Source organism: Pristis pectinata, chromosome 17, assembly GCF_009764475.1.
Source record: "Pristis pectinata isolate sPriPec2 chromosome 17, sPriPec2.1.pri, whole genome shotgun sequence".
In the NCBI taxonomy this organism is placed as follows: Eukaryota; Metazoa; Chordata; class Chondrichthyes; order Rhinopristiformes; family Pristidae; genus Pristis; species Pristis pectinata.
Genome location: NC_067421.1, coordinates 5,511,822 through 5,539,573, shown reverse-complemented (window position 1 = coordinate 5,539,573; position 27,752 = coordinate 5,511,822). Strand labels below are relative to the sequence as shown.

General features: G+C 45.0%; 1 protein-coding gene across 3 annotated transcripts in view; it reads right to left on the bottom strand.

Moving 5' to 3' along the window:
- Positions 1-27,752, bottom strand: part of med15 (mediator complex subunit 15) — a 95,717-nt gene that overhangs the window by 13,576 nt on the left and 54,389 nt on the right. For all 3 annotated transcript variants that reach the window (XM_052032053.1, XM_052032054.1, XM_052032055.1), the window contains 6 exons: positions 26,472-26,581; positions 21,723-21,850; positions 16,766-16,900; positions 15,518-15,581; positions 12,355-12,421; positions 7,825-7,985 (listed from right to left, as the gene is read on the bottom strand). In XM_052032053.1, the coding sequence (XP_051888013.1) occupies positions 7,825-7,985; positions 12,355-12,421; positions 15,518-15,581; positions 16,766-16,900; positions 21,723-21,850; positions 26,472-26,581 (665 nt within the window). The remainder of the gene's footprint in view (positions 1-7,824; positions 7,986-12,354; positions 12,422-15,517; positions 15,582-16,765; positions 16,901-21,722; positions 21,851-26,471; positions 26,582-27,752) is intronic.

Here is a 27,752-nt window from a genome sequence, read left to right as displayed (position 1 = left end):
TGCAATGTTAGCGTTCATTTCAAGAGGACTAGAATATAAAAGCAAGGATGTAATGCTGAGGCTTTATAAGGCATTGGTCAGACCACATTTGGAGCATTGAGAGCAGTTTTGGGCCCCATATCTAAGGAAGGATGTGCTGGCGTTGGAGAGGGTCCAGAGGAAGTTTACAAGAATGATCCAGAGAACGAAAGGGTTAACGTATGAGGAGCGTTTGACGGGTCTGGATCTGGGCCTGTACTTGCTGGAATTTAGAAGGATGAGGGGGGATCTCATTGAAACCTACTGAATATTTAAAGTCCTGGATAGAGTGGATGTGGAGAGGATGTTTCCAATAGTGGGAGAATCTAGGACCAGGGGGCACAGCCTCAGAATAGAAGGACATCCCTTTAGAACAGAGATGTGGAGGAATTTCTTCAGCTAGAGGGTGGTGAATCTGTGGAATTCGTTGCCACAGATGGCTGTGGAAGGGCAAGTCATTGGGTATATTTGAAGTGGAGGTTGGTAGGTTCTTGATTAGTAAGGGTGTCAAAGGTTATGGGGAGTAGGCAGGAGAATGGGGTTCAGAGGGAAAATAAATCGGCCAGGATTGAATGGCAGAGCAGACTCGATGGGCCGAATGGCCTAATTCTGCTCCTATGTCTTATGGTTTCCCCTTAACTATACACCTATTGTAGTAATTACCTCAGCCATTTTGCATGTGGCAAGTTCCACACTGCAACCACTCGGTGTGAAGAATATTCTTGTAGAATATGGTATTATACTTGCTGATAACTTTCCAATTGTTACAATCCCAAATTCTGCAGCAACAAGTCAAAATACTTAATTGGATGAAGACCAATTTCAATGGCATGACAGTGGACCCGGCCAGAGTACATTGGATCCAAAAGCTGACAGGTAGAACTGTAGCAGAAAATTGAGCTGCTTTGAAGAGAGAGATGGTTCAGGTACAGTCCCATTGAGGGACAAAGAACAAACAAATCCAGAGTTCACTGGATGACAAAAGAGATACTATGGCAAATAAAGCAAAAAAAAGGGTGCTTAAGACAAGTCTTGGTTTGAAAATACCAGCGAGAGACAGACTGATTACAAAAAAAGGTCCGACCGAAGTAACCGGTGTAATTTTTTTTCCCAAACATCAATTGGCATCTCCAGACAGTGAGGGGTTTACATGGGGTGGAGATTGTTAAGTGTGTTCAGGAAGGATTCTTGACACAATATGTAAATAAGCCTACAAGAGCTGTACTTGATTTGGTGTTGGGAAATGAACCTGGTCAGGTGTCAGATCTCTCTGTGGGAGAGCATTTTGGAGATAGTGATCATAACTCTATCTCCTTTACGATAGCATTGGAGAGAGATAGGAACAGACGGACTAGAAAGGCGTTTACTTGGAGAAAGGGGAATTATGAGGCTCTCCGACAGGAGATTGGAAGCGTAAATTGGGAACAGTTGTTCTCAGGGAAAAGTACATAAGAAATGTGGCAAATATTCAGGGGATATTTGTGTGGAGTTCTGCATAGGCATGTTCCAATGAGACAGGGGAGTCACGAGAGGATACAGGAACTGTGGTGTACAAAGGCTATAATAAATCTAGTCAAAAGGAAAAGAAAAGCTTACAAAAGGTAAAGAGAGCTAGGTAATGTTAGAGATCTGGAAGAGTATAAGGCTAACAGGAAGGAGTTTAAGAAAGAAATTAGGAGAGCCAGAAGGGAACATGAGAAGGCCTTGGCAGGCAGGATTAAGGAAAACCCCAAGGCATTCTACAAGTATGTGAAGAGCAAGAGGATAAGATGCGAGAAGAATAGGACTTATCAACTGGGACTTAACAATGGGAAAGTGTGTATGGATCCGGAAGAAATAGCACAGGTACTTAATGAATACTTTAACGTCAGTATTCACTATGGAAAAAGATCTGGGGGATTGTAGTGGGGGACTTGCAGCAGGCTGGAAAGCTTGAGCATGTAGATATTAGGAAAGAGGAGGTGCTGGAACTTTTGGAAAGCATCAAGTTGGATAAGTCGCCGGGACCGGATGAGATGTACCCCAGGCTGCTGTGGGGGGCAAGGGAGGAGATTGCAGAGCCTCTGACGATAATCTTTGCATCATCGATGGAGACGGGAGGGGTTCCAGAAGATTGGAGGGTTGCTGATGTTGTTCCCTTATTCAAGAAAGGGAGTAGAGATAGCCCTGGAAATTATAGACCAGTGAGTCTTACCTCAGTGGTTGGTAAACTGATGGAGAAGATCCTGAGAGGCAGGATCTATGAATATTTGGAGAGGTATAATATGATTAGGAATAGTCAGCATGGCTTTGTCAAGGGCAGGTCCTGCCTTATGAGCCTGATTGAATTTTTTGAGGATGTGACTAAACACATCGATGAAGGGAGAGCAGTAGATGTAGTGTATATGGATTTCAGCAAGGCATTTGATAAGGTACCCCATGCAAGGCTTATTGAGAAAGTAAGGAGGCATGGGATCCAAGGGGACATTGCAATGTGGATCCAGAACTGGCTGGCCCACAGAAGGCAAAGAGTGGTTGTTGAAGGGTCGTATTCTGCATGGAGGTCGGTGACCAGTGGTATACCTCAGGGATCTGTTCTGGGACCCTTACTCTTTGTGATTTTTATAAACGACCTGGATGAAGAAGTGGAGGGATGCGTTAGTAAGTTTGCGGATGACACAAAGGTTGGATGTGTTGTGGATAGTGTGGAGAGCTGTCAGAGATTACAGTGGGACATAGATAGGATGCAAAACTGGGCTGAGAAGTGGCAGATGCAGTTCAACCCAGTTAAGTGTTAAGTGGTTCATTTTGGTAGGTCAAATATGATGGCAGAATATAGTATTAATGGTAGGACTCTTGGCACTGTGGAGGATCAGAGGGATCTTGGGGTCCAGGTCCATAGGACGCTCAAAGCAGCTGCACAGGTTGACTCTGTGGTTAGAAGGCATACAGTGTATTGTCCTTCATCAATCGTGGAATTGAATTTAGGAGCCGAGAGGTATTACTGCAGCTATATAGGACCCTGGTCAGACCCCACTTGGAGTATTGTGCTCAGTTCTGGTCGCCTCACTACAGGAAAGATGTGGAAGCCATAGAGAAGGTGCAGAGGAGATTTACAAGGATGCTGCCTGGAATGCGGAGCATGCCTTATGAAAGCAGGTTGAGGGAACTTGGCCTTTTCTCCTTGGAGTGACGGAGGATGAGGGGGGACCTGATAGAGGTATATAAGATGATGAAAGGCATTAATTGGGTAGATAGTCAGAGGCTTTTCCCCAGGGCTGAAATGGCTGCCACAAGAGGACATAGGTTAAAGGTGCTGGGGACTAGATACAGAGGAGATGTCAGGGGTAAGTTTTTTACTCAGAGACTGGTGAGTGCGTGGAATGGGCTGCCGGAAATGGCAGTGGAGGCGGATACGATAGGGTCTTTTAAGAGACTGTTAGATAGGTACATGGAGCTGAGTAAAATAGAGGGCTATGGGTAAGCCTAGTAATTTCTACAGTAGGGACATGTTCAGCACAGCTTTGTGGGCTGAAGGGCCTGAAAAAAAGTCAAAAGTAAAACAAGAAAGGCAGAGGGCACATGGGAAAAAGATTAGCTGCCAATGTAGATGGGAATCCAAAAATATTCTATGGACATATAAATAGTAAAAGGTAGCACACAAGGAGTGAGGTGTGGGCCCATTAAGGACAAAGGTGGAACTTGCACATGGATTGCTGAGAGCAGTGTTAAGCTGCTAACCTGTCTTCATAAGGGAAGGAGTGTATCCAGCGTAGTAGTGAAGGAAGAGATAGTTGAGACAGTGAATATGTTAAAAATTGATAATGTGGAGGTATTAGAAAAGTAGGCAAATCATCAGAACTGTACGGATGCGTCTAGGACTTTGAAGGGACAATCTTTGAATGCTCTTTAGATACAGGGATAATGCCCGAGGATTGAAGAGTGGCAAATGTGACATTTGTTCTAAGAAGGGAGTAAAGATAAGCTTTACCACTACAGAGCAGACGGTTTAACCACAGTAGCGGGAAAGCGTTTAGAGACATTGATCCATTATCACCTGGAGGAAATGGATTAATTAAGGCAAGCCACACGGATCCGTTTAGGGGCCAATCATGTTTAACCAATCTGATAAGGTAATGGATAGAGCTGACGAGGGTAATGCAGTCCATGCCGTGTACATGGAGCTCCAGAAGGCTTTTATGTGCCACATCACAGGGTTATCAGCAAAGTTTAAGCACATGCTATGAAAGGGACAGTGACAGCACTGATACAAAGTTGACCATGTAACAGGCAACAGACTACAGGACGGCACTCCCAGGAACTGGTTACTTTGAACTACACTAACGACTTAGCCCTCGGGGTGAAAGCCACAATTTCTGAAATTACTGATGGCACAAAACGTGGCAGTATTGGGAACTGCAGGGTGAATTTTAGAAGAATGAGGGGTGCTCTTACTCAAGCATATAAGATCCTACAGGGGCTTGACGGCAGAGAGGTTGACATGTTTTCTTCAATAGTGGGAGAGTAACAAGGGGACATAATGCAAAATGAGGGGCTGGTCATTTAAAACTGAGGTGCATAGAGATTTCATATCTCAGAGGGTGGCAAATTGCCAGAATTCTCTGCTCCTGAGGGTGGTGGAGACCAGATCATTAGATATATACAAAGTGGAGATGGATGAATATTTGAAAGGTGGAGGAATTGGGGTTATAGGGAACTGGCACAGAGATGTAGATCAGCCATACTCATATGGAATGGCAGGGCAGGCTGGTGGCTTACTCCTGTTCTTGTGCTCTGGATTTCTTGTGTATAGTGATAGTCTGCAGCAGAATACAACAGGCTGATGGATTAGGCAGACCTGTGGCAGATGAGGTTCAATGCAGAGAAATGAGAGATGATGCATTTTGGTGAGAAAATGAGGCAAGGCAATTGAGAAGAAAAGCACACTGTTTGAAAAGGAGCAGTGGGGCTGGGAGTACATGTGTTCAAATCACTGAAAGTGGCAGGACAGGGTGAGAATGCGGTTAGTGAGGCACACACAATTCTGGGTTTTAATTAATAATGGCATGGAGTATAACAGCAGAGACGAACTTTTATAAAAGACTCGCCCAGCTTCAACTGGAATATTATGTCCAGTTTAGGCTGCCTTATTCCAGGAAGGGTGTGAAGGCATTAGACAGGGCCTAACAAAGATCTACAAGATTGTGTCCTGGGATGAGGGATTACAGTTAGGAGGATATATTGGAGAAACTGGGACTATGTTCTTTAAAGGCTGAGGTGAGATCTGAAAAAGTATATAAAATGATGAGGGGTCTGGACAGAGTGGGAAGCTGTCCCCGTTGGCGAAGGGATCAAGCTCTAGATGTCACGGGTATAAAGTAAAGGGGAAGAGTATTAAGAGTGACCTGAGGAAAAACCTTTTACTCCCCACAGTGTGTGGTGGGAATCTGGAATGTTCTGCCTGAAGATGTGGTGGAAGCAGATTCCATTGTGGCCTTCCAGAGGGAACTGGATAAATATGGTGGAGGAGAAAAAGTTACAAGGCTACAGAAAAGGGACTTGGGGTTAGGACCAAAGAGCTGCTGGCAAGGACCAATGGGCTGAATAGCCTTCTTCCCTGCGGTAGCCATTCCAGGATTCTCTTTTACATTCGCCTCCGTCCCATCTTAGCTAGAGAAGCACTTGCAATGGCTTCTCCTCTGGTTACTTCTCACGTCATACAGTCAGCCAGCACGGAAACAAGCCTTCTGCCCACCACATCAAGTATCATTTAAAGTAATGCCATTTACTAGCACTTAGTCCATAGCCTTCTATGGCTTTTCCTTCAAGGATGTATTCCTGCACTCCAGCTATTTCTCATCCATGTATTATCCCCCCACGACATCAAAGAACACAGAAAAGTACAGCACAGGAACAGACCCTTCAGCCCACGTCTACGCCAAACTAAACTAAATCCCTTCTGTCTGCACGTGATCCACATCCCTCCATTCTCTGCATATTCATGTATCTAACAGCATCTTAAACACCACTACTGTATCTGCTTCCACCACCACCTGAGCCAGCCCATTCTAGGCACCCACCACTCTTTGTGTAAAAAAAACTTGACCTGCACATCTCTTTTAAACTTTCCCCCTCTCACTTTAAATACATGTCCTCTAGTATTTGACATTTCTACCCTATCTATGCCTCTCATAATTTTATTAACTATCAGATCTCCCCTCCAACGCTCCAGAGAAAACCAGCCAAGTTTGTCCAAACTCTCCTTGTAGCTCATACCTCTAATCCCAGCAGCATCCCGGTAAACTTCTTCTGCACCCTCTCCAAAGCCTCCACATCCTTCCTGTAATGGGGCGACCAGAACTGCACACAGTACTCCAAGTGCGGTCTAATCAAAGTTGTATATAGCTGCAACCTAACTTCCTTTCTCATATACTTAATGCCCCAACTAATGAAGGCAAGCATGCCACGTGCCTTCTTTACCACCCAATTTACTTGGTGGCCACTTTCAGGGAGCTATGGACTTGGACCCCAAGACCCCTCTGCTGTAAGGTGTGCTGCCTTTAACTGTGTACTTTCCCTATACATACGACCTCCCAAAGTGCAACACCTCACACTTGCTTAGATTAACTTCATCTGCCATTTCTTTGCCCACATCTGTAACTGATCTATATTCTGCTGCGTTCTTTGACAGACCTGTACACTGTCCACAGCTCCACCGGTTCGTGTGACATCTGTATACTTGCTAACCCACCATCTACATTTTCATCCAAGTCATTTACGTATGTGCCTGTGTGTATATATCGCAAACAGCAGAGGTCCCAGCACCGATCACTGTGGAACATCACTGGACATGGACCTTCCACCACCACCCTCTCGCCTTCTATCTGAATCCAAGCCACCAGGTCACCATGGATCCCGTGCATCATCTGAACACAATGTCAGTTTCCACCACACCGATGCTGCCCAGCTGAACCTCAGCAACAGTGCTCTTGTCAACTCCACCTTTTATAACTTATCACACTGCTTGTCCTACATTGAGTAGTGGATCTACGGAAACATTCTCCAGACAAACACTGGGAAAGCTGATGACACTGTCTAACCTCCATTCCTGAGCCACCAATTTCCCCTAGCACTGTATGAGGTTAAATGTCTTATTTTAAGTCAACATAAGGTTGGGTTTATCCAACACTCTGCTTCCCATGTTTCTCCTTGCACCAGGCCCAGTTCATCCTCATCCTCCGTGACCCTCCATCTAATGACCTGCCCCACTTCCAGGTCTTTTTAACTTTGTTAAACAACAATTTTAACTTTTTTTTTGTAATGGTGGGTCAGAGATAAACTTTGGCTAAGCTGCAAAACCAATGAAGCAAGAAGTGTCATTGAGCCATATACTGGAGATATCAGGACCAAAGTCATAGTGGAAGGTTTGGAGGAGGAAGAGAGAGGCAGATACACACTGACATAATTCAACTCTCTCTCCCCTCTGTAATCACCTCCAGCTTCATAAACTTCCAACATTTTGCATTCCTTCCATTTCAGCCTCTTGCACATCCCTAATTTTAATCTCTCTAGCTTTGTGGGTGTGCCTTCAGCTGGCTAAACCTTCATATCGGGAATTCTCTTCCTAAACTACTCCCTCCTTTCTTTTAGGGACTCCTTAAGATTTACCTGTTTGAAGAGAATTGAAATGTTTTGCACAGTTCGATCGTAAAGGCAAGTATCTTGCTAGATGGCATCTATGCATTAATCCACTGAGACTCATTCAAGTGGTGCAGCAGAGAACCAGGGGCCCATTCAGAGGCGAGGTGCTGTTGTTAAGGTACTTACGTAATTGGTGGTCCGTGGATGGCAGTCATAGCAGGCCCGAAGGTTCGCTGTAAGGAATGGTTGAAGACCGGGGAGCGTATGTTAGCCAGGACAGCATCCAGGAGGGGCTGGCACAGGTACTGCTGCTTTGTGATTGACATTGGTGGAGGTGGAGGTGTAGGCTGGGGTGAAAAAGACATTTTATTAACCACTCTTTTTCTCACACACGGGAACACCGATATATAAATGAGGAAACAAACAAGGACCCTGATCTGAGCGAGGCAAACCTCCCACTTTAACAGAAACTTCACACCTTGATCTGAAACTGGTGGGTAAACTCCAACTGCACTAAGGTACCCCCATCAAAAAAGAACCTTTGCCTCACCTGCCTTTGCTCCAACCCTGATCCTAAACTACCTCAAAGCATTCCATGCACCATGTGATCACCATAAAACAGATTATCTGAAATTTGAGTAATGGGAATGATTCCCTCTTTGCATAACGAATAAGATCACAAGATCACAAGATAAGGGAGCAGAAGCAGGCCATTCGGCCCATCGAGTCTGCTCCAAGGAAAAGGGAAAAAGAAATGGGGTGGGAAAAAAGAGAGAAAAAAAAACTATTCTAATATATAATGAATGGTTGCAAAAGTGATTTCTTAAACAGGTGGGAATTGCGAATTGGATCAGTGGGACTTTGGCCCAGGGAAGTTGTTCTTTATTACTTGTCTCAACACACAGTAGTTTGTGTAATCTTGAGGCATTCAATATCTAAAGTACTTACAATTTTGCAGTGCCCCACACAAATTAGCGTGGTGTAAAGACTAGGTCAAGGCATTGCAAGTTGTGTGTCAGAGGTGTAAAATGAGGGAAGCCCTTGGACAGCGAGACTCCTCCAAGTGAGAGTCTGTAGCAGATGCCTCTCCAGCTCCAGCTCATTGGAACACAAACTGAGGACATGCCAGGGAGAAAGCATACCCGAACAGCTGGCTCCAGACCTCAGCCACACTTTGTAAAGAAATGCTGAATCAGAATGCAGTGCGGTCAACAGGATACCAAGTATCAAGAAACAAGGTGAGGTAGAGACTGAGGATTCAAAGAAATGGATCCCAAGTGATAAGGATGTTGGAAGGACAGCCAGAATGCTGCAAACGGCGCTTAGAGTGGGTGGCTGTCTGGGGTGGGGAGGAGGAGAGGAACAGCATGTGATGGGTGCAGTTGCAGGGAGACTGCACCTCCGAGCAGGATCAATAGGCCAAGTGGTACGGTGTCACCCAGTGTCATGGTGAGGGATATGGGAGCCAGCTTGAAAGGACAACAGAGCAGCAGTGGGAAGATCCAGTCATGTCCGACTTTGATCACAGCATGGTAAGACTGCCGGGTAGGGAAGCATAGCAGTTAACTGACCGGACTAGCAGCCAGAGTTCTAGACTATTGAGCTACTGATCCAAAGTCATGGGTTCAAATCCCACTATAGCAGCTGGAGAATTTAAATTCAAGGGATGAAATGATGAAGAAATCTGGAATTGAAAGTAGGCTAGTCCCCGTAACCGCAAACTCACTGGATTGTGGTAAAAACCTGATTCACTAACATCCTGTTTGGACAGTACCAGGAGCACAGATCTAAATCAAGAACTGAGCCAGAAACATTGGCTTGACAAAGGCATGGTTGAAGGAGTGATGTGGGTGAAAGGAATTTCAAGGGGCTCTGACTGGCTGTGAAAAGGGACAAAGAGTAATTGCTGAAGAGGCGATTTAGTGGGTTGAGGATGGGTACTTGGAAATGATAGACTGGCAGGCTCTGAGCCACGGTTCGAATTTTTCACACCAGGGGAAAGGTGCAACAATCAAAACTAGAACTCCCTCAACAACAAAAGACATAACAAGTAAGCAAACCAGAGCAGGCGGGAGAAGTATGATGGACATCAGGTCGATAACAGAGATGAAGGAGCAGGTTGAATTTGGAAAGCTGAGACAGGAAGTGGAAGGATGGGCAGAGAGAGGTGGGAGGAGGGTTCCAGTAAGCTCAGGGCTCCTTTAGCACAAACTCATAGCATCCTGGAGTCAGGTCTGTGGCCACAGAAACCCAAGGTCATTTCCGCAGCTAATGAATCCCCTTTAACTGTGGCGTTCTCTACCTTCGTCATGTATCTCCTGTATAGTCGAGATGGCCGTGATGCCATGGGCTTGACTCTGGCCGTACTTCCCAGACGATACCAAAAATATAAATTAGGCCATTCAATAAGATTACGGCTGACCTGACTGTAACTTTAACATTCCTATCTCGCTATGGCAAACCTCGCTTATCAAATATTTATTTAGCTCTGCCTTAACAACCCTGCTTCCAACACCCTTTGAGGAAGAGATTTCTAAGCCCCATATACCTCAGAGAAATAAATTTCACCTCAGATCCATGGAGATATACAGCATGGAGACAGGCCCTTTGGCCCAGCTCACCCATGTGACCAAGGTGCCAAGCTTAGCTAGCCCCATTTGCCTACGCTTGGCCTCTATCTCTCTAAACTTGTCCTATCCATGAACCTGTCCAAATGTCTTTGAACCATTGTTGTTGACCTGCCACTACCACCTCCTCAGGCAGCTCGTTCCATATACACACCACAGTCCGTATGGAAAACTTGCCCCTCAGGTCCCCTTTGCCTTAAACCCATGCCCTCTAGTTTTAGAGCCTCCTAGTCTACAAAAGCTTGACAATCTATCCTATCTATGCCCCTCATAAACTTCTGTAAGGTACCTATGCTCCAGGTAAAACAGTCCCAGCCTATCCAGCTTCTCCTCGTAACTCAAGCCCTCCAGTCCAGGCAACATTTCGGTGAATCTTTCCTGCACCTTCTCCAGCTTAATCACATCCTCCTGTAGGGTGGCGACCAGCGTTGCACACAATACTCCAAGTGTGGCCTAACCAATGATTTGTAGAACTGTAACATGACATCCCAACTCCTCTCCTCAATGCCTCAGTCAATGAAGGCAAGCATGCATACACTTTCTTCACCACTATGTCTGTGGCACCACTTTTGGGGAACTATGTACTTGTACCCCAAGATCTCGCTGTTCAATAACATTCACTGCCATTCACTGTGTACGTCCCAGCCTGGTTTAACTTGTCGAAATGCATCACTTTGCACTTGTCCAAGTTAAATTGCATCAGCCATTCCCTTACCCAATTTCCCAGAAATCTGAGTTAAATGGGCGACCACTTATTTTTAAACAGTGACTCTTAGTTCTGGATTCTCCCACAGAATAAACATCCTCTCCACTACATGCACCCTGTCAGGACCCTTCTGAATCTAATATGTTTCAATGAAGTCCCCTTTCACTCTTCTAAACTCTACAAGCCTGGCCTGTCCAACTGTTTCTGATAAGACAACACATTCATTCCAGGTATCAGTGTAGTAGACCATCTCTGAACTGTTTTCAATGCATTAATGTTCTTCCTTAAACATAAGGAGAATGACACTGTACAATGGCCTCATGAATCCCCTGTGTAACTGAACTACAATCTCCTTATTTTTGCATTCAATTCTCCTCACTTTTGCACTCTTGCACCTCTGTTCACTGGTTAGATTGAGATATGCTTGGTTGATCTGCAATACCTGCCTGACCTTTCTTCCCAGCCAGATGGTCACCCATTCTTTGCCTGAGGACCTTCTCATGAAATGTGCTACCCATGTAATTCCCAACCCCGCAGATGCACTTCAGTGCTGGAGGAGTGTGAGCTGACATCACCTGCTGTAAATATGGTTGTGCTGGAGATGAGAAGCATTCTGATTTTCACGTGGAAACTGTACACTTTTAATAGAACTGAAATACCCTGCTATGTCTCTTTTTATCAATTATCTATTTAACTATTCAGCTGAAGTTTCATTTGATATTTAGTTTATTATAACTAATTAATTTATCTCCTAAATGTTGAGACATTTATAACAATTCTATGTCTCATTTAACCAGTTGTTAAAAACAAGCCCATCAATGGCCTGGATCCCCAGTAAATGGTGAGTAGGTTGTAATGAGCCACAGCAGTAGCGAAGAAGCTACTTCCACCTGGGGGCCCTGGAGACGACAAGGGAAGTGTCCACCAGCGCTCTGCCCTTGGTCATCATCCACAGGCTCTTGGTAAAATGTGTATGGATGGCAGCAGAGGCCTGTGCAGCTGGCTGGCCAACTCCTCCTCCTCTAGGTATGAATGTTGGGCGAAGGATGCTCACCACAGCTGGCCAGCTGCTAACACTCCGTGACTAGACTGGTACTTGGTTGAGATTCCACAGCAAAACCAAGGCCTGTGGGACACACTTTATAAAGTGAATTAGCATCCAGGGAAGGTGGGAAAACTGTGGAGGACATACTTACAGGCTCTGATTATTTCACCTAACAGTGCTACCTGCAGGTCTCCTCCAAGTCACACGCCACCTGAACCACCAAATCACACACCACCAAGTATATTGCCATGGTGCTGGGTCTAAAGCCTCCCACTTCTCAAAGGTAAGTTGGGAGGAAGCAGCAACACCCACCAACCTGGAAATGAATTACAACTCACCACTGCCATGTCGTTCTTCAGTTTTTCCAAAGCAATTTCACACTTCTGAAGAGTTGCCAAAGAGCACCTGTTAAAATAAAGCGGATTCTCAAAGTTCCTTCCATCAGAAGAGTCAGGCCTTTAGAGTCAGTGTCATCAGCATGGAAACAGGCCCTTCGGCCCATCAAGTCTGTGCCGCCCATCAAACACCCATTTAAAATGAAGGTTGTGCGACATAACTTTTATCTTTAGTTTCCAGCATAACTATTTTACATCAAACCTGCTGACAGTGTGGGTTTCTTTCCCTTTTGTAACTTTACTCACTTTGATTCTGTTTGCCTTGTGTCGGCTGCGCACCTTTCTCTACCTGTGCAATGCTTTTCCAACATCCTACTGAGTTGTTTTTAAACCAAGAGGTATTTACAGATCAGAAGTTTATTTGGCCTACCTTAGTTCACATATCTGGAGAAACCCTATAATCCCCACTCAGTTTTCACTCTCTTTCTCTATGCAAGGATTCAGTGCTTGTTTGGTGTCCAGTCACTATTTATTTTCCTTCACCCCTCTCCTATTGCATTAGCAATCTTGTAAAATCCCTCAGATGCCTCCTTTCCAGGCTGGAAAGCCTCATTTGCAGCAATCTTTCCTCACAACTCTAAACCCTGATGCTGGGTGCTCTTCCCTGCACATTCCTAACTTTTACCTTGGTGATCTAGACCCAGTATCCTGGTTCGTCTGCCCAGAGATACTGTCCTTCCAACATCAGCACTTGACAATTAATGCTTCTGCTGCCTCACAGATCCAGCAACCCAGGTTTTATCCTGACCGAGTGTTGTGTGTGTGGAGTTTGCACGTTCTCCCTCATGGGTTTACATTGGATAGTCCAGCTTCCTCCCCAAAAACACGCTCAGTGGTTGGCTGAACCCCTAGAATACTTCAGCCCCAGTCACATGGTGCCATTTCTCCTCCTATCTACAGTAACTTCACACTTGTTTGCATTCCGTTTCCCTTGAAGTTCTGTCCATTTACCAATTTTGTCCACAATCCTATATTTCCTGAGTTCCCTCTTTTGATGTTTCTGCCCCTTTGCGTTTGATATCGTCCGCACCAAGCGTCTAAATCCAGGCCAGTGATGTAGTGTTCTGGGGCATCTCACCATCTTACAACTACAACATTGAATAACTACCCTATGTTTTCTCCCCTTCAGCTACTATATGCAGGCCTTGGTACTTGCCGTGACTGAGGGTATAGACAGGCAAAGATCCTACAGCTGCCCTTTTAAATGGAGGAAGCACCACTCAGTTTATCTGAAGTGCCCTCAGATGGCGCCAACATGCTAATGTTTCGTGCTGGCTGCCTCATTCCCTACATCATACATGAACAGCCTCTGCTATCTGTTGCAATTGACCTCAAATGACCTAAGCAGCATTGTATACCGTCTACCATACCCATTTCTGATGAAGGCTCTTCAACATGAAACATTAACTGTTTCTCTTTCCACAGATGCTGTCTAATCTTCCAGCAGAGTGTCTCCAACATTTTCATTTTTCAGACTTTCAGCATCTGCAGTATTTTGATTTCTACAATAGCTTTCCTGCTGAAGGATTTATGGACAGCCACTCCAAGGTTCTCTGATCCTCTGCAGCACTCAATATCCTGCCATTTATTGTCTGTTCCTTGTTGCATCTCCCAAATGCACAGTTTCACACCTGTCTAGGTTAAATTCCACTTATCACTTTTGTACCCAACTGATTGCACCGTTGAAATCTTCCCACAGGCTAAAGCTGTCTTTCCCTTTGTAAACCTCTCTGTAAACGCCCCTACAATTAATTCTGGATCATTAACAAATCACAAAAAACTTCCCTTGTTAACCACCCTCCCCTCAAAGAAATACAGTTAGGTTAAGCAGACACAGCTCTTCCTTAACAAATCCATGCTGACTTTCATCAACCTGCACCTTTCTAAGTGAAGCTTATACTGTCTCTCAGAATTGATGCTGATAATTTCCCAACCAGAGTTAAACTACTGCCTGAAATTACTTGAATTATCCCCTCTTCACTTCTGAAACAACAGAGCAGTATTAGTCCTCCTACCCTCTGAGCCCTCTCCTAGAGCTGGGATAGTCAGTCTTCACAATTCTCTCCCTTGTTTGTTTTAACAGCCTGAGATATAGTCCATCCAAGCCCGGTGATTAAGATACATTCGAAGATGCTACACCTCTTCTTTTTTCCTGTGGTTATCCACCCAACATTTCACACTCTCCCTCCATAACTACAATACTGTATTGGCATTTACTTTTTGTGAAGACAGCTGCAAAGTATTCATTAAGAACCTTGGATAAATATGTGACAGATGGAATGGCACAGAAGAAGAGTAGAGGCCAGCATAGATCAGCCACGATCATCTTGAATGGCAGGGCAGGCTTGAGGGGCCAGATGGCCTTCTCCTGCTCCTATTTTCTTGTATGTTTTTGGCCCCTACATTTTCCCTAGATAACCCCTTGCTCTTTATGTACTTAAAATATCTACTAATTTACTTTGATTTGACTTGCCAGTATCTTCTCATGCCCTCCTTTTGCTTTCCTAAGTTCCCTGTTAAATTGTGCTCTGATAGTAGGGGTTTACTTACAGCTCCAGATAACCCTGCTTGTAAGTTCCTCAAAAAGTGGAGCAACCTCGAAGTTATAACAGCAGAAACACTGTACTGTTTACATCAGCGGTCGGCTACAGAGGAATTCTCAGGCAAGACCAAGAGGAAAAGCTGGCTTCAGGTATCCATGTAGTGATCCCTATGGTATTCCACTCAGCATTCTGGGTGGTGGTGGGGGGGGGGCAGGCAGGCAACAACATAGGTGGCCCAGGGGAACTTCTGACTGAGGATGGTGCAAGTGCTTAAGGAAGACTTGCACCAAATTACCTGTATACTGGGACAACTGGAACTGATTTAAATTCCATTTATCACTATTGTACCCAACTGCTCGGACAGATGTGAGCCCGGGTAGATTTTTGTTGGACAGAGGGGATCAAGGTTATTGGAGCAAAGTGGGTAAATGTCAGTCATAATGTAAATGAATGGTGGAACAGACTTGATGGATACCAAGGCCTATCCTTGTCTACTGTGAACCAAGTCTATGAAGTAAAGTCAAGCATATTATCTCTGTGTATCAGTACAGTGGAGGTCATACCTTTTGTTAGGGTCCGTGAGGATGTCCAGAAGACTCTTCATTTTACTTAGATCCTTCTTTCTGTCTGTAATATATGGAAGAGTTAATCTGTTAGACCTTTAAATTTTATAATCACAGAACAATGGCATGACCATTTACAGCAATGGTAACTGTGACATGAAGGTGGCTCAATAAAACCATTGAGTGACGTATGTTCACTAGACTGATTACTGGGACAACAGGCTGTCCTATACTCACAGGGAGACATACAAGGGATTGACAGAGTAGATGCCAAAAAACCATTCCTTTCATTGGAGAGGCTGGAACTAGGGGGACTAGTGAAAGACCACCAACTTGCAATATTAACTCTCCCTCTCTCTCGCTCTCTCTCTATACGTGCTCCTTGTCCTGTTCGGTATTCTTAGGATATTATTTTTATTCTTGGATTACGGGACGATTGGACTCCTGCTTCTAACGACCTCATGCTCATTCTCGGAAGGCTCTACATTCCCTGGCTGGTCCAACTAGGGCAGCAGTAGGTTATTAACTCCACACCTCCACCACCACCTCTTGCAGTCTCTATAAACCCTCCCATTTTGCCAGTTACATCCTATATTTTAAAGCTTCCACGTACCATAATCCACAATCAAAATACTGCAGATGCTGGAAATCCGAAACAGAACAAGAACTGCTGGCGGAGCAGCAGGTAGTGCTGCTGCCTCACAGCTCCAGCGACCCAGATTCTATCCTTCCCTCTGGTGCTGTCTACATGGAGTTTGCACGGTCTCCTTGTGACTGCCTAGGTTTCTGCTGAGTCCTCCTGTTTTCTGCCACGCCCCTAACTGCAGTCTCCCATCCCTAGCCCACAAAAACTGATGCCAATTGTAGCCGAGACCTGCTTTGGCTTTCAGTGGCTAACTCTGCACTGACCTGCAGCACAACGAGCCATCAGAAAGACTTCACCATTATTGGAACTGGTTTATTATTGTCACTTGTACCAAGGTGCAGTGAAAAACTTGTCTTGCATACACTAGGGTTTAGTAACTCAAACCTACCAATCAAATCAAAGCTCAACACATGGTGGCAAACTGGGAGGAAAAAGCTGATTGCAAGTGCAGGCTAAGGCTCCTTTTTGTGTTGAGGTTACTTTTTTTAAACCAGTAACTTCCATGAGAGGAAGCCTCTAACATCTTCACTGCTCCATGACCTACATACAGGGATCAGATCCCCAGAGCTGGGGAAGAAAGGAAGGTTCACTTTCAGACTCACCTTCATTTTTGTCTATTTTATTGATCATCCGCCTCAAAGGGTCGATGTACTTGGACAGCTGCTTCAGTTTATCCAGGTACTGTTGTTCCTCAGTCTGTGTCCGACCAGCTGGGCTTGGAACTGAGCCTGGGTTCACTGTAACACCAAAGGAGGTCACTCAGCTTAAATCCGTGTGCTTTGTAAGCCAGTGGAAGGACTACCATTAAAACACAGCAACATCTTCGTCACTGAGTCATGCTTCTGATACACGTTAAATGTACAACTGGGCTCTGAAATCTTCACAACCTTTAGTTCACCAGGAGACCAAGCGCCCAGGTACTGCTGTCTACTTTGGTACAGAGAGTGGCTCAGTGTTGGTGTCTGAACACTGGTGCCTATTTCAGTTTAGAGAATCACTGACCTGAAGTCAGCTCCAGTACAGAATGGCACCAAACCCTAGTGTCAACTTTGGTACGGAGTCACCAAGTGCCTTCCTCTTCTTCAACAGAGGGTCAATATGATACAAAGTACTCATTGAGTATTCCAGCCAAACCTTCTGCCTCTATAGAGATCACTGCTGTTTATCCCTAATCAGCCCCACACCCTCATTATTTACAGACCTTTACTTGGGATTCCCTTGTAGGTTGACTGCCTTCTCATTTTTCCTGTTATTTTCCGTTCCATGGATCTTTCAGCTTCTTGTGTTCACTGGCAAACAACCCCTGACGTGCATCACATATTCGCACAACACCCTAGGTGACCGTTTTGCAGAGCTCCTGCACTCCGTCCGTAACCGCGATCTGCATCTCCCTGTTGCCGGTCACCAACTCCCCCTCCCACACTATCACTGATATGTCCGTCCTCGGCCTCCTCCACTGCCGGGAGAATTCCAAGCGCAAACTGGAGGAACAGCACCTCATTTTCTGTCTTGGAACCTTGCAGCCTAACGGCATGAACATTGAATTTTCCCACTTTAAGTAACACCTACCCCCCCTTCCCCAGAACACCCCCCCCCCCCCACCACGCTTCTTCTCTTCTTCCTTCTCCTAGCCTATCGCTCTTTTTTCTCCCCTCTCTCTCCTTCCCTTTGACCCATCTCCCGGTGGATCTGCTCTCCCCTCCTCCCCCACACCTGCCTATCACTATCTCTTACCTGCATCTACCTATCACCCCCCTGTGCCCACCCCACCTCCCCTCTTTTGTCCACCTATCACTGCTCTGCTTCCCCCCCCTATATATTTGGCTTCCCCTTTTCCTATCTTCAGTCCTGAAGAAGGGTCCTGACCCGAAACGTTGACCGCCTGCTTTTCTCCACGGATGCTGCCTGGCCTGCTGAGTTCCTCCAGCATCACTGGGTTTTTCATGCATCACATAACCTTCCTTCCTTTTTCACCATCTTCTCTCTCTGCCTTGTCATCCAGGGAGCCCTGACTGTGGTTCCCCGACCCTTTCCACCCTTTGTGGGAATGTACCCACCTGTGTGTGAAACATCTGCTCTTTACAGATCATCTGCCATTCTGCTACAGTTTTACCGGCCAATATTTCGTTCCACTTTATTCTGGCCAGGTCCCTTCTTCAGCCCACTGAAATTTAGATATCCTCCCTGCCCTTTTCCATCATCCAAACTTTATGATCCGACGTTAGCTGCTCCCCAGAAGTTCTCCACTAACACATGGCCCACTTAGGACCTCTCATTCCCTCCAATCAGATCCAATAATGCCTCCTTCCTCATTAGGACTAAATCACACTGATCAAGGAAGTTCTCCTGAATATATTTCTTCCTCTCTGAATTTACTCAAACACTGGGGAACACAGACAGATGCCTGTTGGTCAGCATGCATGTGGTGGGTTGAATGACTGAATGTTCCAATTTATCAAGCAATTGACTGGATGAACCAAACTGGCAAGGGTATTGTAGAAGAAGTATTTGTGGAGTGCGTCAGGGATTGCTTCTACCTACCCAGGAACAGACTATGAAGGTGTTGTCTAAGGTAGACTGGGAAAATAAATCATGGGATGGATCAGTGGTAGATGTTGGAACAGCTGGTCCACAACACTCAGCAGCAATTTATCCCAACTAGGAAGAGGGATTCCGTGAGAAAGAGGCACAACTGTGGTTAACAAAGGATGGCAAAGATAATGTTAAAGTGAAAAGTAGGGCACAGAAAGTGCCAAGGGCTGGTGGCAGGCCAGAGGTCTGGGAAGATAGGCAAGTACCTGCCCCGTGTGTAATCCATCAATCCCAGGTTCCCATCCTCTATATATTGCATCATTTCCAGATACCTGCTCTTCTCCTGCAGACTAACTAAGGGGGTTGGTTAGTAACCAACCAGAGTGTGGTGGTACTTCAGGGTGAACAGCCTTTAGCTTAACTTTTCACTTCAGAACTCTCTACATGGCTCCAAATATCTTACACTGCAGGAAGTGTGTTCTCAGTCTGGGAGCTTGGGGGAGCCGGAGTCCCTTACAGTCCAGCCTATATATTAAAATAAGGGGCTGACTCTCATCAACTGATTTAACCACGAACTGCCCAGCACCCTTTCACATCAACACTGAAGATAATTAAAAGGTTTGGCAGCCAGATCCAAGAGAACATACTGCTATTAAACATAATTAGAAGCTCATTAACTGATGTTGTGATCTGTTGGTGTGCAAGGCAAAATAATAAGCTATCCACCTGCGCTGGCTTGGAAATTGCCACTCATACCCAGGGTCTATCTCGATGAAGGTCTATCTAATCCGAATCCACGTTAACACGTTAATATGTGTTTATATTACAACAGGATCAAAAATTCTTTGGGGAAAATGGAATGAACTGTTGGCTACCACTTAGGATAAAGTCTTCTATAAAATTAAAGAACTGTGTAAAAACAGGTACAGGAGGCAACAAGACCAAAAGCAATAAACAAACTGTTGAGGAACTCAGTGGGTCAGGCAGCACCTGTGGTGGCTCCACAGACGCTGCCTGACCTGCTGAATTCCTCCAGCAGTTTGTTTTTTGCTCCAGGTCCCAGCATCTACAGTCTCCTGCGTCTCCAAGATCAGGAACAAGAGGATTCAGCTGCTGCAGCACTAGTACCGGTTGGACTGGAGGAGAACAGGGCCTGCTGGACCTCATGTGAAGGGGATCCTTTTCCAAAGTGACCTCTCTATCCCACCCAACCTTGATCCCTAGCTGGTATCATTCAGCAATCAGTTCTCATACTGTTTTGTAGGACCTCGCTCCAGATGAACGGGTTCTGTGTCTGAATGCATTTCAGTAATGGATTCACTTCAGCTGGCTGTAGTATCATTTGAAGCTGTTCCAATGGGAGTTCTTCCTCCAACCTGCTTGACTTTGGAAGATAGGAAACTATTCACCCACTTGAGTCCGTTCTACCACTCCACTGGGTCATCTCATCTCATCTCCACTTACCCACCTTGATGGGGCCAATGTGTTTAGATGGTGCTCTTATAACTGGTAGGTTGTTACCAGTGAAGTTCCAAAGGGTTCAATGCTCTGTCCTTTGCCTTTATTAATATACATTACTGCTTTAGACTTAATTATAGGGAGCTTAATAAAGATGTTTACAGGTGATCCAAAAGCTGGCCATGTGGCCGACCCTGAAGAGGAAAGCTTTAGAATGCAGGGAGAGGGATGGTATCTGGTCGGGTGGTCAGAATAGAGAGAGAGGGGGTTAAGTCCAAAGAAGTCAAAGGTAATGCATTTGGGATAGTGAAAGAAGACAGGGGAGTCTACCATAAATGGGAGTATACTGGAAGTGTGGAGGAAGGAGCTGATGTTCACAGATCCTTAAACGTAGCAGTTCAGAAAGTTGAGGTGCTTAAAAAGCATAGCTGATGCTTTCGTAAGCTGAGGCATTGAGAATAAAGCAGGGAGGTTTACAAGAACCTTGCCAAAACAGGAAAGTTGTAGCTGAGGCATGAATCGAAAGGCTGTTTTCTTGAGAACAGAGATGGTGGAAAGGAGGCTGAATTGAGTTGTACAAATTATGAACATCTGACTATAGACTGTTTCCTTCTCTGAGGGGTCAAAACCCAAGGGGTATAAAGTAATTGATGGAAGGATTAGAGGGAAACGAGGAAATGTTTTCACTCAGAGTGTTGGGGGTCTGAAACTCACTGCCTGAAAGGATGGGAGAGGCAGAAGCCTCACCTTGTTTAAAATAGTACATAGATGTGGACTTAGGAGCTGTGACCTTCAGGGCTACAGAGCTAATGCTAGAGTGAGATAGGCTGGGTGGGGCTTTGTCAGACACTATACACACGATGGGCTGGATGGCTGCCTTCCATGTTGTATATTTCTCCAGGGAACCCAGTAGGGAACTAGTGGGCACATTGCACAGTGGCTTATTAAACTTTCAAAAGGTTTTGTTCAGAATTGAGAAAACTGGCCAAATGATAAAAGCATCAGTGTATGTAGCACAGACCTTGGGGTGCAGCTGAATTAACGTCTCCTTGGGCATCAGTAGCGGAAACACTGTCTCTGCATGGCTTTGTACGCAAGGAAAACATGGGTATATGTGCAGTTAAGAACAAAGAATGGTTTCCACAGAGATACCCCAGAAGATGAATAGACTATCAAAGTTGTTGAGTGATTAACAACCATGAAATCAGACTCCACCATGACTCAACCCCATCATAATGGGAGAATTGGACAATAAGAAAAAGCTATCACAACATCATAATAGGCACATTCTGCTCCACATCAGAGGAACCAAACCAGAAAGCAACAAAAATCAGGCCAATGTTCTCTCCTGGTTTGAGGGCTGCCCCTCTTAGCACTCTGAACTCACTTCCCAGTCCCATGTCAGTCCCGCCTCTGGCTTTCTCCGATCGCTGCTTTTGTCATGATCACTCAGTGGGGAAAGGCACCGATCAATACAGCTGAGGCTGGGTCACACACAGTTCCAGTTTCAATGGCATGGAGACATTACTGATCTCTCTACCATTAACTGGGTACCAGCAAATACCATACCTGGAGTGTTGAGAGGGCCTGGGGAAGGGACACTGAAGTTCTGGGGGGTCCGCGCTGCAGCTGGGCTCTGTGTTGTCTGTGCAGATGGACTTGGCAGGAAAGCACTCGGAGATGGAGCTGGACCAGAACTGCAATAGATGATCAGAGTTTGGCAAGGTTTTAGACAGTCAGTGAAGGTTTCCTGGAACTTGCATCCCAGCAGATACTACTTCAAAATTCTGAGCCTTGTAGGAAGTACAAGTAAAATCAATGCTCAATAGTAATTAATGAATAAAATGAATGAGTCTGCTGGTGACAGACATTAAACTTCTCAACAAGTGGTTACTGAGCAGGAACCATCTGTTTTCTCATCCTGATGTGTCTCTCCCTTACAGCTACCTTATGTCCCTGTTTTCTTGAAGCTTATGACCCCATTTTACTGTGTCAATGATAATCAGACATGCAGATAACGGAGATTACCATTTTCCATGGGACAGTGTAGCAGAATTAATGTCTCATCTGCAATACATCAGAGGCTGCAGAACCAAGGGAAGGAGAGAGTAACATATGGGGAAGGAGGAAGAGAGTGCAGATGAAAGATGGAGTGAAACAAAACGGAAGGAACCAGTCCCTCCCACCCCTCCATCAACACCATCCGCAATCACCACCACACACACTCTCCTTACGTGTCACTGTATTAGGATAGCATTCTGCTCCTATAAAACTTCTGTTCCCAAGTCACATCTCTTAGTCCCAAGTCTTCCTTCCACCATGTTACATTATTGACACCTACAGTTCAAGCCCAGGGATGTCTATATTCCAGGGACAAAGGCTGAGATTTAATCATGTATGTGATTTTTGGGAATTTCTCGAAGGTGCAAGTTGAAAGAGACATGTTGGAATAGTTGCTGGGGTACAAAAATGACCATTAATGGGTAAACTCAGAAATGGGGATGTTGGCTGACAATTGCACGATGTTCAATTTCATAACCCCTCAGAAAGTGAAACCACCCATGCCTGCATGCAACAATTCCTGGACAACGTTCAGGCATGAGCTGATAAGTGGCAAGTAACATTCATACCACAGAAGTGCCAGGGAGTGGTCATCCCCAATATGAGAGAGTCTAACCAGCTACCCTGTGACAATCAATGACATTACCATTGCAGAGTTCCCATCATCAGCATCCTAGGGTCACCACAAAGATTAGAAACTCAACTGGATCAGCCACATAAATACTGTGGTTATAACAGCAGGTCAGAGGCTGGATGTACCGTGGCAAGTGACTCACCTCCTAACTTCCCAAACGCTTTCAAGCCTTTACAGTAAACTCTCATTTATCTGGTGTTTATGCATCCAGAATTCTCATGCAACCAGCAAAATATTCTAGTATTAAGCAATTTCATATATCTTTTTCAGAATGCAAAAGGGTGAAAAGGCACTTTAGGTTTATTTATGTTTATACGTAAGAGCAGTGTAGTTGTAGGCTGGTGAGCAGCAACATCCTCTTTGCAGATCTGGCACCAGGTGAGTACTGTCATCCATATGAATTATGTTTGCTGTATTTTACATTAATGTTTAGCCTTAAAATATAGAATCATGGTGCTGTTTAAATATATATTAATAATTGCATAGTTATTTAAAAGGATACAGAGATGATATAGTTCGGCAATTCATATAAAGGTTTATGCATAGAGTACTGGTGTATGATGCACAGTATTTCCTGAGCAATTCACACACAGCCGGCACTCCCCATTCCCCATGGATACCAGATGTCTGAGAGTGTACTGTACAAGGCACAAGTCAGGAGTGTGATGTTTGACTGTTGGAGAATGCTGCTCCAATACTCAACAAGGTTGACAACAACCAGGAAAAGCAGCCTGCATGACTGACACCCCATTCATCAGCCTTAGCATTCATTCCCTCCTCCGCTGGCGCACAGTGGCTGCAGGGTGTACCAACTACAAAATGCACCGCAGTTACTTGCCCCAGGATACTCCAACTGTACCTCCCTAATCTCTCTCTCTCTGCCTCTCCCGTTCTCTCTTCCCACCTCCTTCTCTCTCTCTTTTCACCTCCCCCCACCCCTCTCCCCTTTCAATATCTATCTCACACAGGCAAAAAGCAAAGAGAGAGGAGGAGGAGGAGGTGAAGCAGAATACCATGCCGTCTGGGCTGCTGGGACATGCCTTCCTTTCTCACCCTGCTCCTCCCCTCACTCTCAGGATTCACTCACCTTTCTCTCCAACCGTCTCTTTCCCATTTTCTCCTCACCCCTTTCCTTTCACCATCTTCCTCCCCATCTCCTTCCCTGCCCCCATTCACTCCCTCTCACTCTTCCATAATGCCCCTCTTCATCCTCCATTTCCTCTCTGCCTTACCCAGCACTCTGCTCCCTCTCCACCGCCCTTCCAGCCCCATGGATCCCTCCCTTCAACCCTACCTCCCCATTTCCCTGCTCTGCCCCGTCACCTCCCTGCTGTTCCCTCTCTCTCCCTGCTGTGCGGGAACGGGAACGGGAACCACTTTCTAGGTCAGAACTCAGCTTCAGCTCATGCCAAAGTATCAGTGCAGTGAGCTGCATTACAAGCTAGGCTACAATGGAGCTGTCCGTGCAGGGTAACTGCTGACAGGTGTCTCAATACAACTGAGGTTGCTATGTACAAGCAAACAATTGAAGGAACTTTTAATCATTTGAATTTAAAGAACAATAAAACTTCAAGAAATTCCAGTGAGTTTTCTTTCACTTGTCTGTGTTGTCTTTCACTTTATTTAGTCAGACGCTTCATTGTCACACTTTTTTGCTTTCCACATTCTCTAACAGGTTTCCTTTATAGAAGGAAGGTGCAAGGGGAAGATGAACATACAGAAACAGAGAAGACACAGAAAAAAGCAGACATCTTGTCCAAGGTCACCAGGGAGGACACATGGAGAACGACAGGGGGATGGAGGAGGCGAAGGCCAAGAGTACACGGTGAAAGACGGAGAGCAAGCAGAGTGCGCCATGAGGCTGCACCAGACAAAGAACACTCTTTTTTGTTTGTGCAGCCTGGAGCAGTGTAAGAGAGTGGGCACACAGTGGAGAGGGACTGAAGCTGTTGAATATTGGGAGGAGACTCCAATAATGGGATAAGACTGTAGCTATTGTTCAGAAGCTAAGTTTTCTAACACAAGCATGATAAAAGGTGACACAACTGGTGCAGGACTAGAAAAAGATTTTAAAGCACTACTTACTCAAGAGCTTAACTAGAAGAAAACAATTTTACAATGACAACAAATTCCTTTAACATGAGCAACTACTTGTCACTGCAATAACAGTGAAGCTAACTAGGGTGAGAATGGGGCAGAGGAAGCAGCATCAGCTGTCAGATGGAAGGTTTGAAAACAGCACTGATCAAAGGACACCCACAGAAATCTCCACATAACCCGCCACTATAAAATACAATTTTAAATAAATTCTATGACAAATAATCTTTCCATAATGTCACTATGAGACATCTTGTGACTTAAGCTGATTCTTACATTTTAATTATCGTTAAATTATGTTCCAAAAGCATCATCCAATTGATTCAGCTTGTTTTTTTCTGGTAGTTTCAAGACATTTTGTTTCATGAAACTGTCAACAAATACCGACTCCACTTCCTGTACATCCTAGCCAAGATCATTCCTCACCACCATCCTTGTTGTCATGACCTACCGATGCTCCCTCCTTTGGCATGGCAGCCACGTTTTAAATCCTGCCTGTGTGAAACATCTCAGTAGATTTATACAAATGCATTTTGTACAAAGGTTGAAGGAAGCCCAAGTGAAACTTTCAATAGAGAAATGCATTCACGCTGAGGGACCACAAGAACCAACCCATCCAGCTCAACAGGCCACAGTTAGACCACAGGCCAGTGTTCTGTTCGACGATGAGCTAAAACTAACTAGTCGAGCACATCATTAGGCTGTAGGTTAAAACCAGATGGCTATGGGCCAAAACCAACCCAGAAACAACACAGAATGTGAAGAGCTCAACTGATTAACTGCCAACTTATAAACTAATACTAATCCCCTAATTAAGGAAGCAAGTGGTGTTTGCATTGAAGTGGGTGATACATCTGTTTAAACAAGTTTAATCTTTACTCACATTCTGAAGTAGAAACCACCAACATAGAAATATCATGCAAATCAAAACATAAATGTGACATAATTTCAAAAGGAAAGACCAAAGGATAAGCTTGCATACTTTCTCTGCCAATTCCTTTGACAGTGGGCACTAATCTCCTAACGACATGCAACAGGGATTTCTGTTAGAGTTTCTGCAATCTTTAAGATCATATGCACCAGAACAGATCTTAACAACTCCAACTAGGGGCAGAGGGAGGATTCTATTAAACAGCAGGGACACAGGAGACTGCAGATGCTGGAATCTGGAGCAACAAACCATCTGATGGAGTCCTGATGCAGGGTTTTGACCCAAATTGCCAACAATTCCTTCCCTCCCCACCCCCATAGATGCTGCTCCTCCCGCTGAGCTCCTCCAGCAGATCGCCTGTTGTTCTATAAAACAACACTGCTCCGCAGATAAGCGTAACTGTGGGGTGGCCCTACCTTATGATATGCTCATACAGATCATCCAAAGTTAACAAGTGACAAAACCTCTCATGCCAATATGAATTCTGACAGCAAACAGACCCAAATCTCTTCGCTTTTCCTCCTCGAGTGCTGCCAGAAACGCCAAACTCGGGAAACGTGGAGTTGACAGATTTAATACATTTTGCTGTGCTTACCTCACAGAACTCTGTTGGGATGAAGGAGGCTGGGGAGATGGCTGAGGTTGTGGCGGTGGGAGCATCGGCTGCTGGACTGGAGATGGTATCATGGCAATCGTACTGTTAACCTGCAGATCGTCAGACATAAGCAATGTAGGCAGTGAACATCCACAATAGCAAATCTCACCTCCCCACCCTCACTGGTATACTCAAGAAGCAGAAACTGGAGGATGCATCCCAGTGGAAATTCTAACAAACTTTATCATCACTGCTATTTGTCTGTTGCTAGGATAAAACCACAGCATTTCCCTAACCCAATCATCATGTGTTCAAATTCCATAATTCACTCCGGATTCCCATCAACTCAAGTCATTGTGGCAATTCAGTTTGCACTAAGTTGATTAAAAAATAGATTGGAAGGCATAGGAAACTTCCTCAGCCCCTCCCTGCCTACAAAAGGATGCACTGCTTTTGTTTGGCCAAACTTCAAAAATACTTAGTTGTCTGCAAAGCGCTTTGAGATTTCCTAAGGAAAGACGACATATAAACACGCTCTTTCATTGCTAAAGTCAAAACCTAAGGAAAGGCAAATGCAAATTAGAAGAGTTGCTCCAAGACTCTACAAAGCAATGGTGAACAAGAGCTGCAATGTGTAGCTATAGGTTGTCAGGCAACCATGTCAAGCCCACCTGAACTATTTGTTGTGAAAGAACAAACTACCCCAAGAGATTTTAGGAATGCCGCAAGACAATGGTGTACATTTGCATTTAAATCAGACAGCAGGATAGAATCAGAGCACACCAGATACCACTGGGATTAATCCATGGGCTGTGCTGAATTAGTCAGCCCCAAAGGGGTACTACAATTAGTCACCGTCTCTAAGAGGTGGGAGGTTAGATTACGCTTGGACACGATGCCCTATTGTTGAAAAAAAGTCTTTTGCCAAAAGTCTTGTTACAGACAAACTTGGAGCAATTTCAAATCTGTGCTGTTGTAATGAATGATCACTTTATTCCTACATGAAGTATTCAATCTACTGAGCTGGGCTCTTTGTATGTATATGACATCCCCTACAGTGGAAAGGAGGACTTTGTGAGCACCCAGCAAGGAAAGTGATGGTGCCCCTGGGATTTGTACTGGGCTAATGTACAAGGAAGATTCTGAGCATGTACGGTGAGAGATCTCCAGATGAAGCAGAATGGGCAGATAGGTGCAGGTAGTTTACTTTAAAACACAAGCTGTGCATATTGGTGGTAAGAGAGGGAGGAAGTGTGGCCTCAGTGATGAAGAGATCATGAT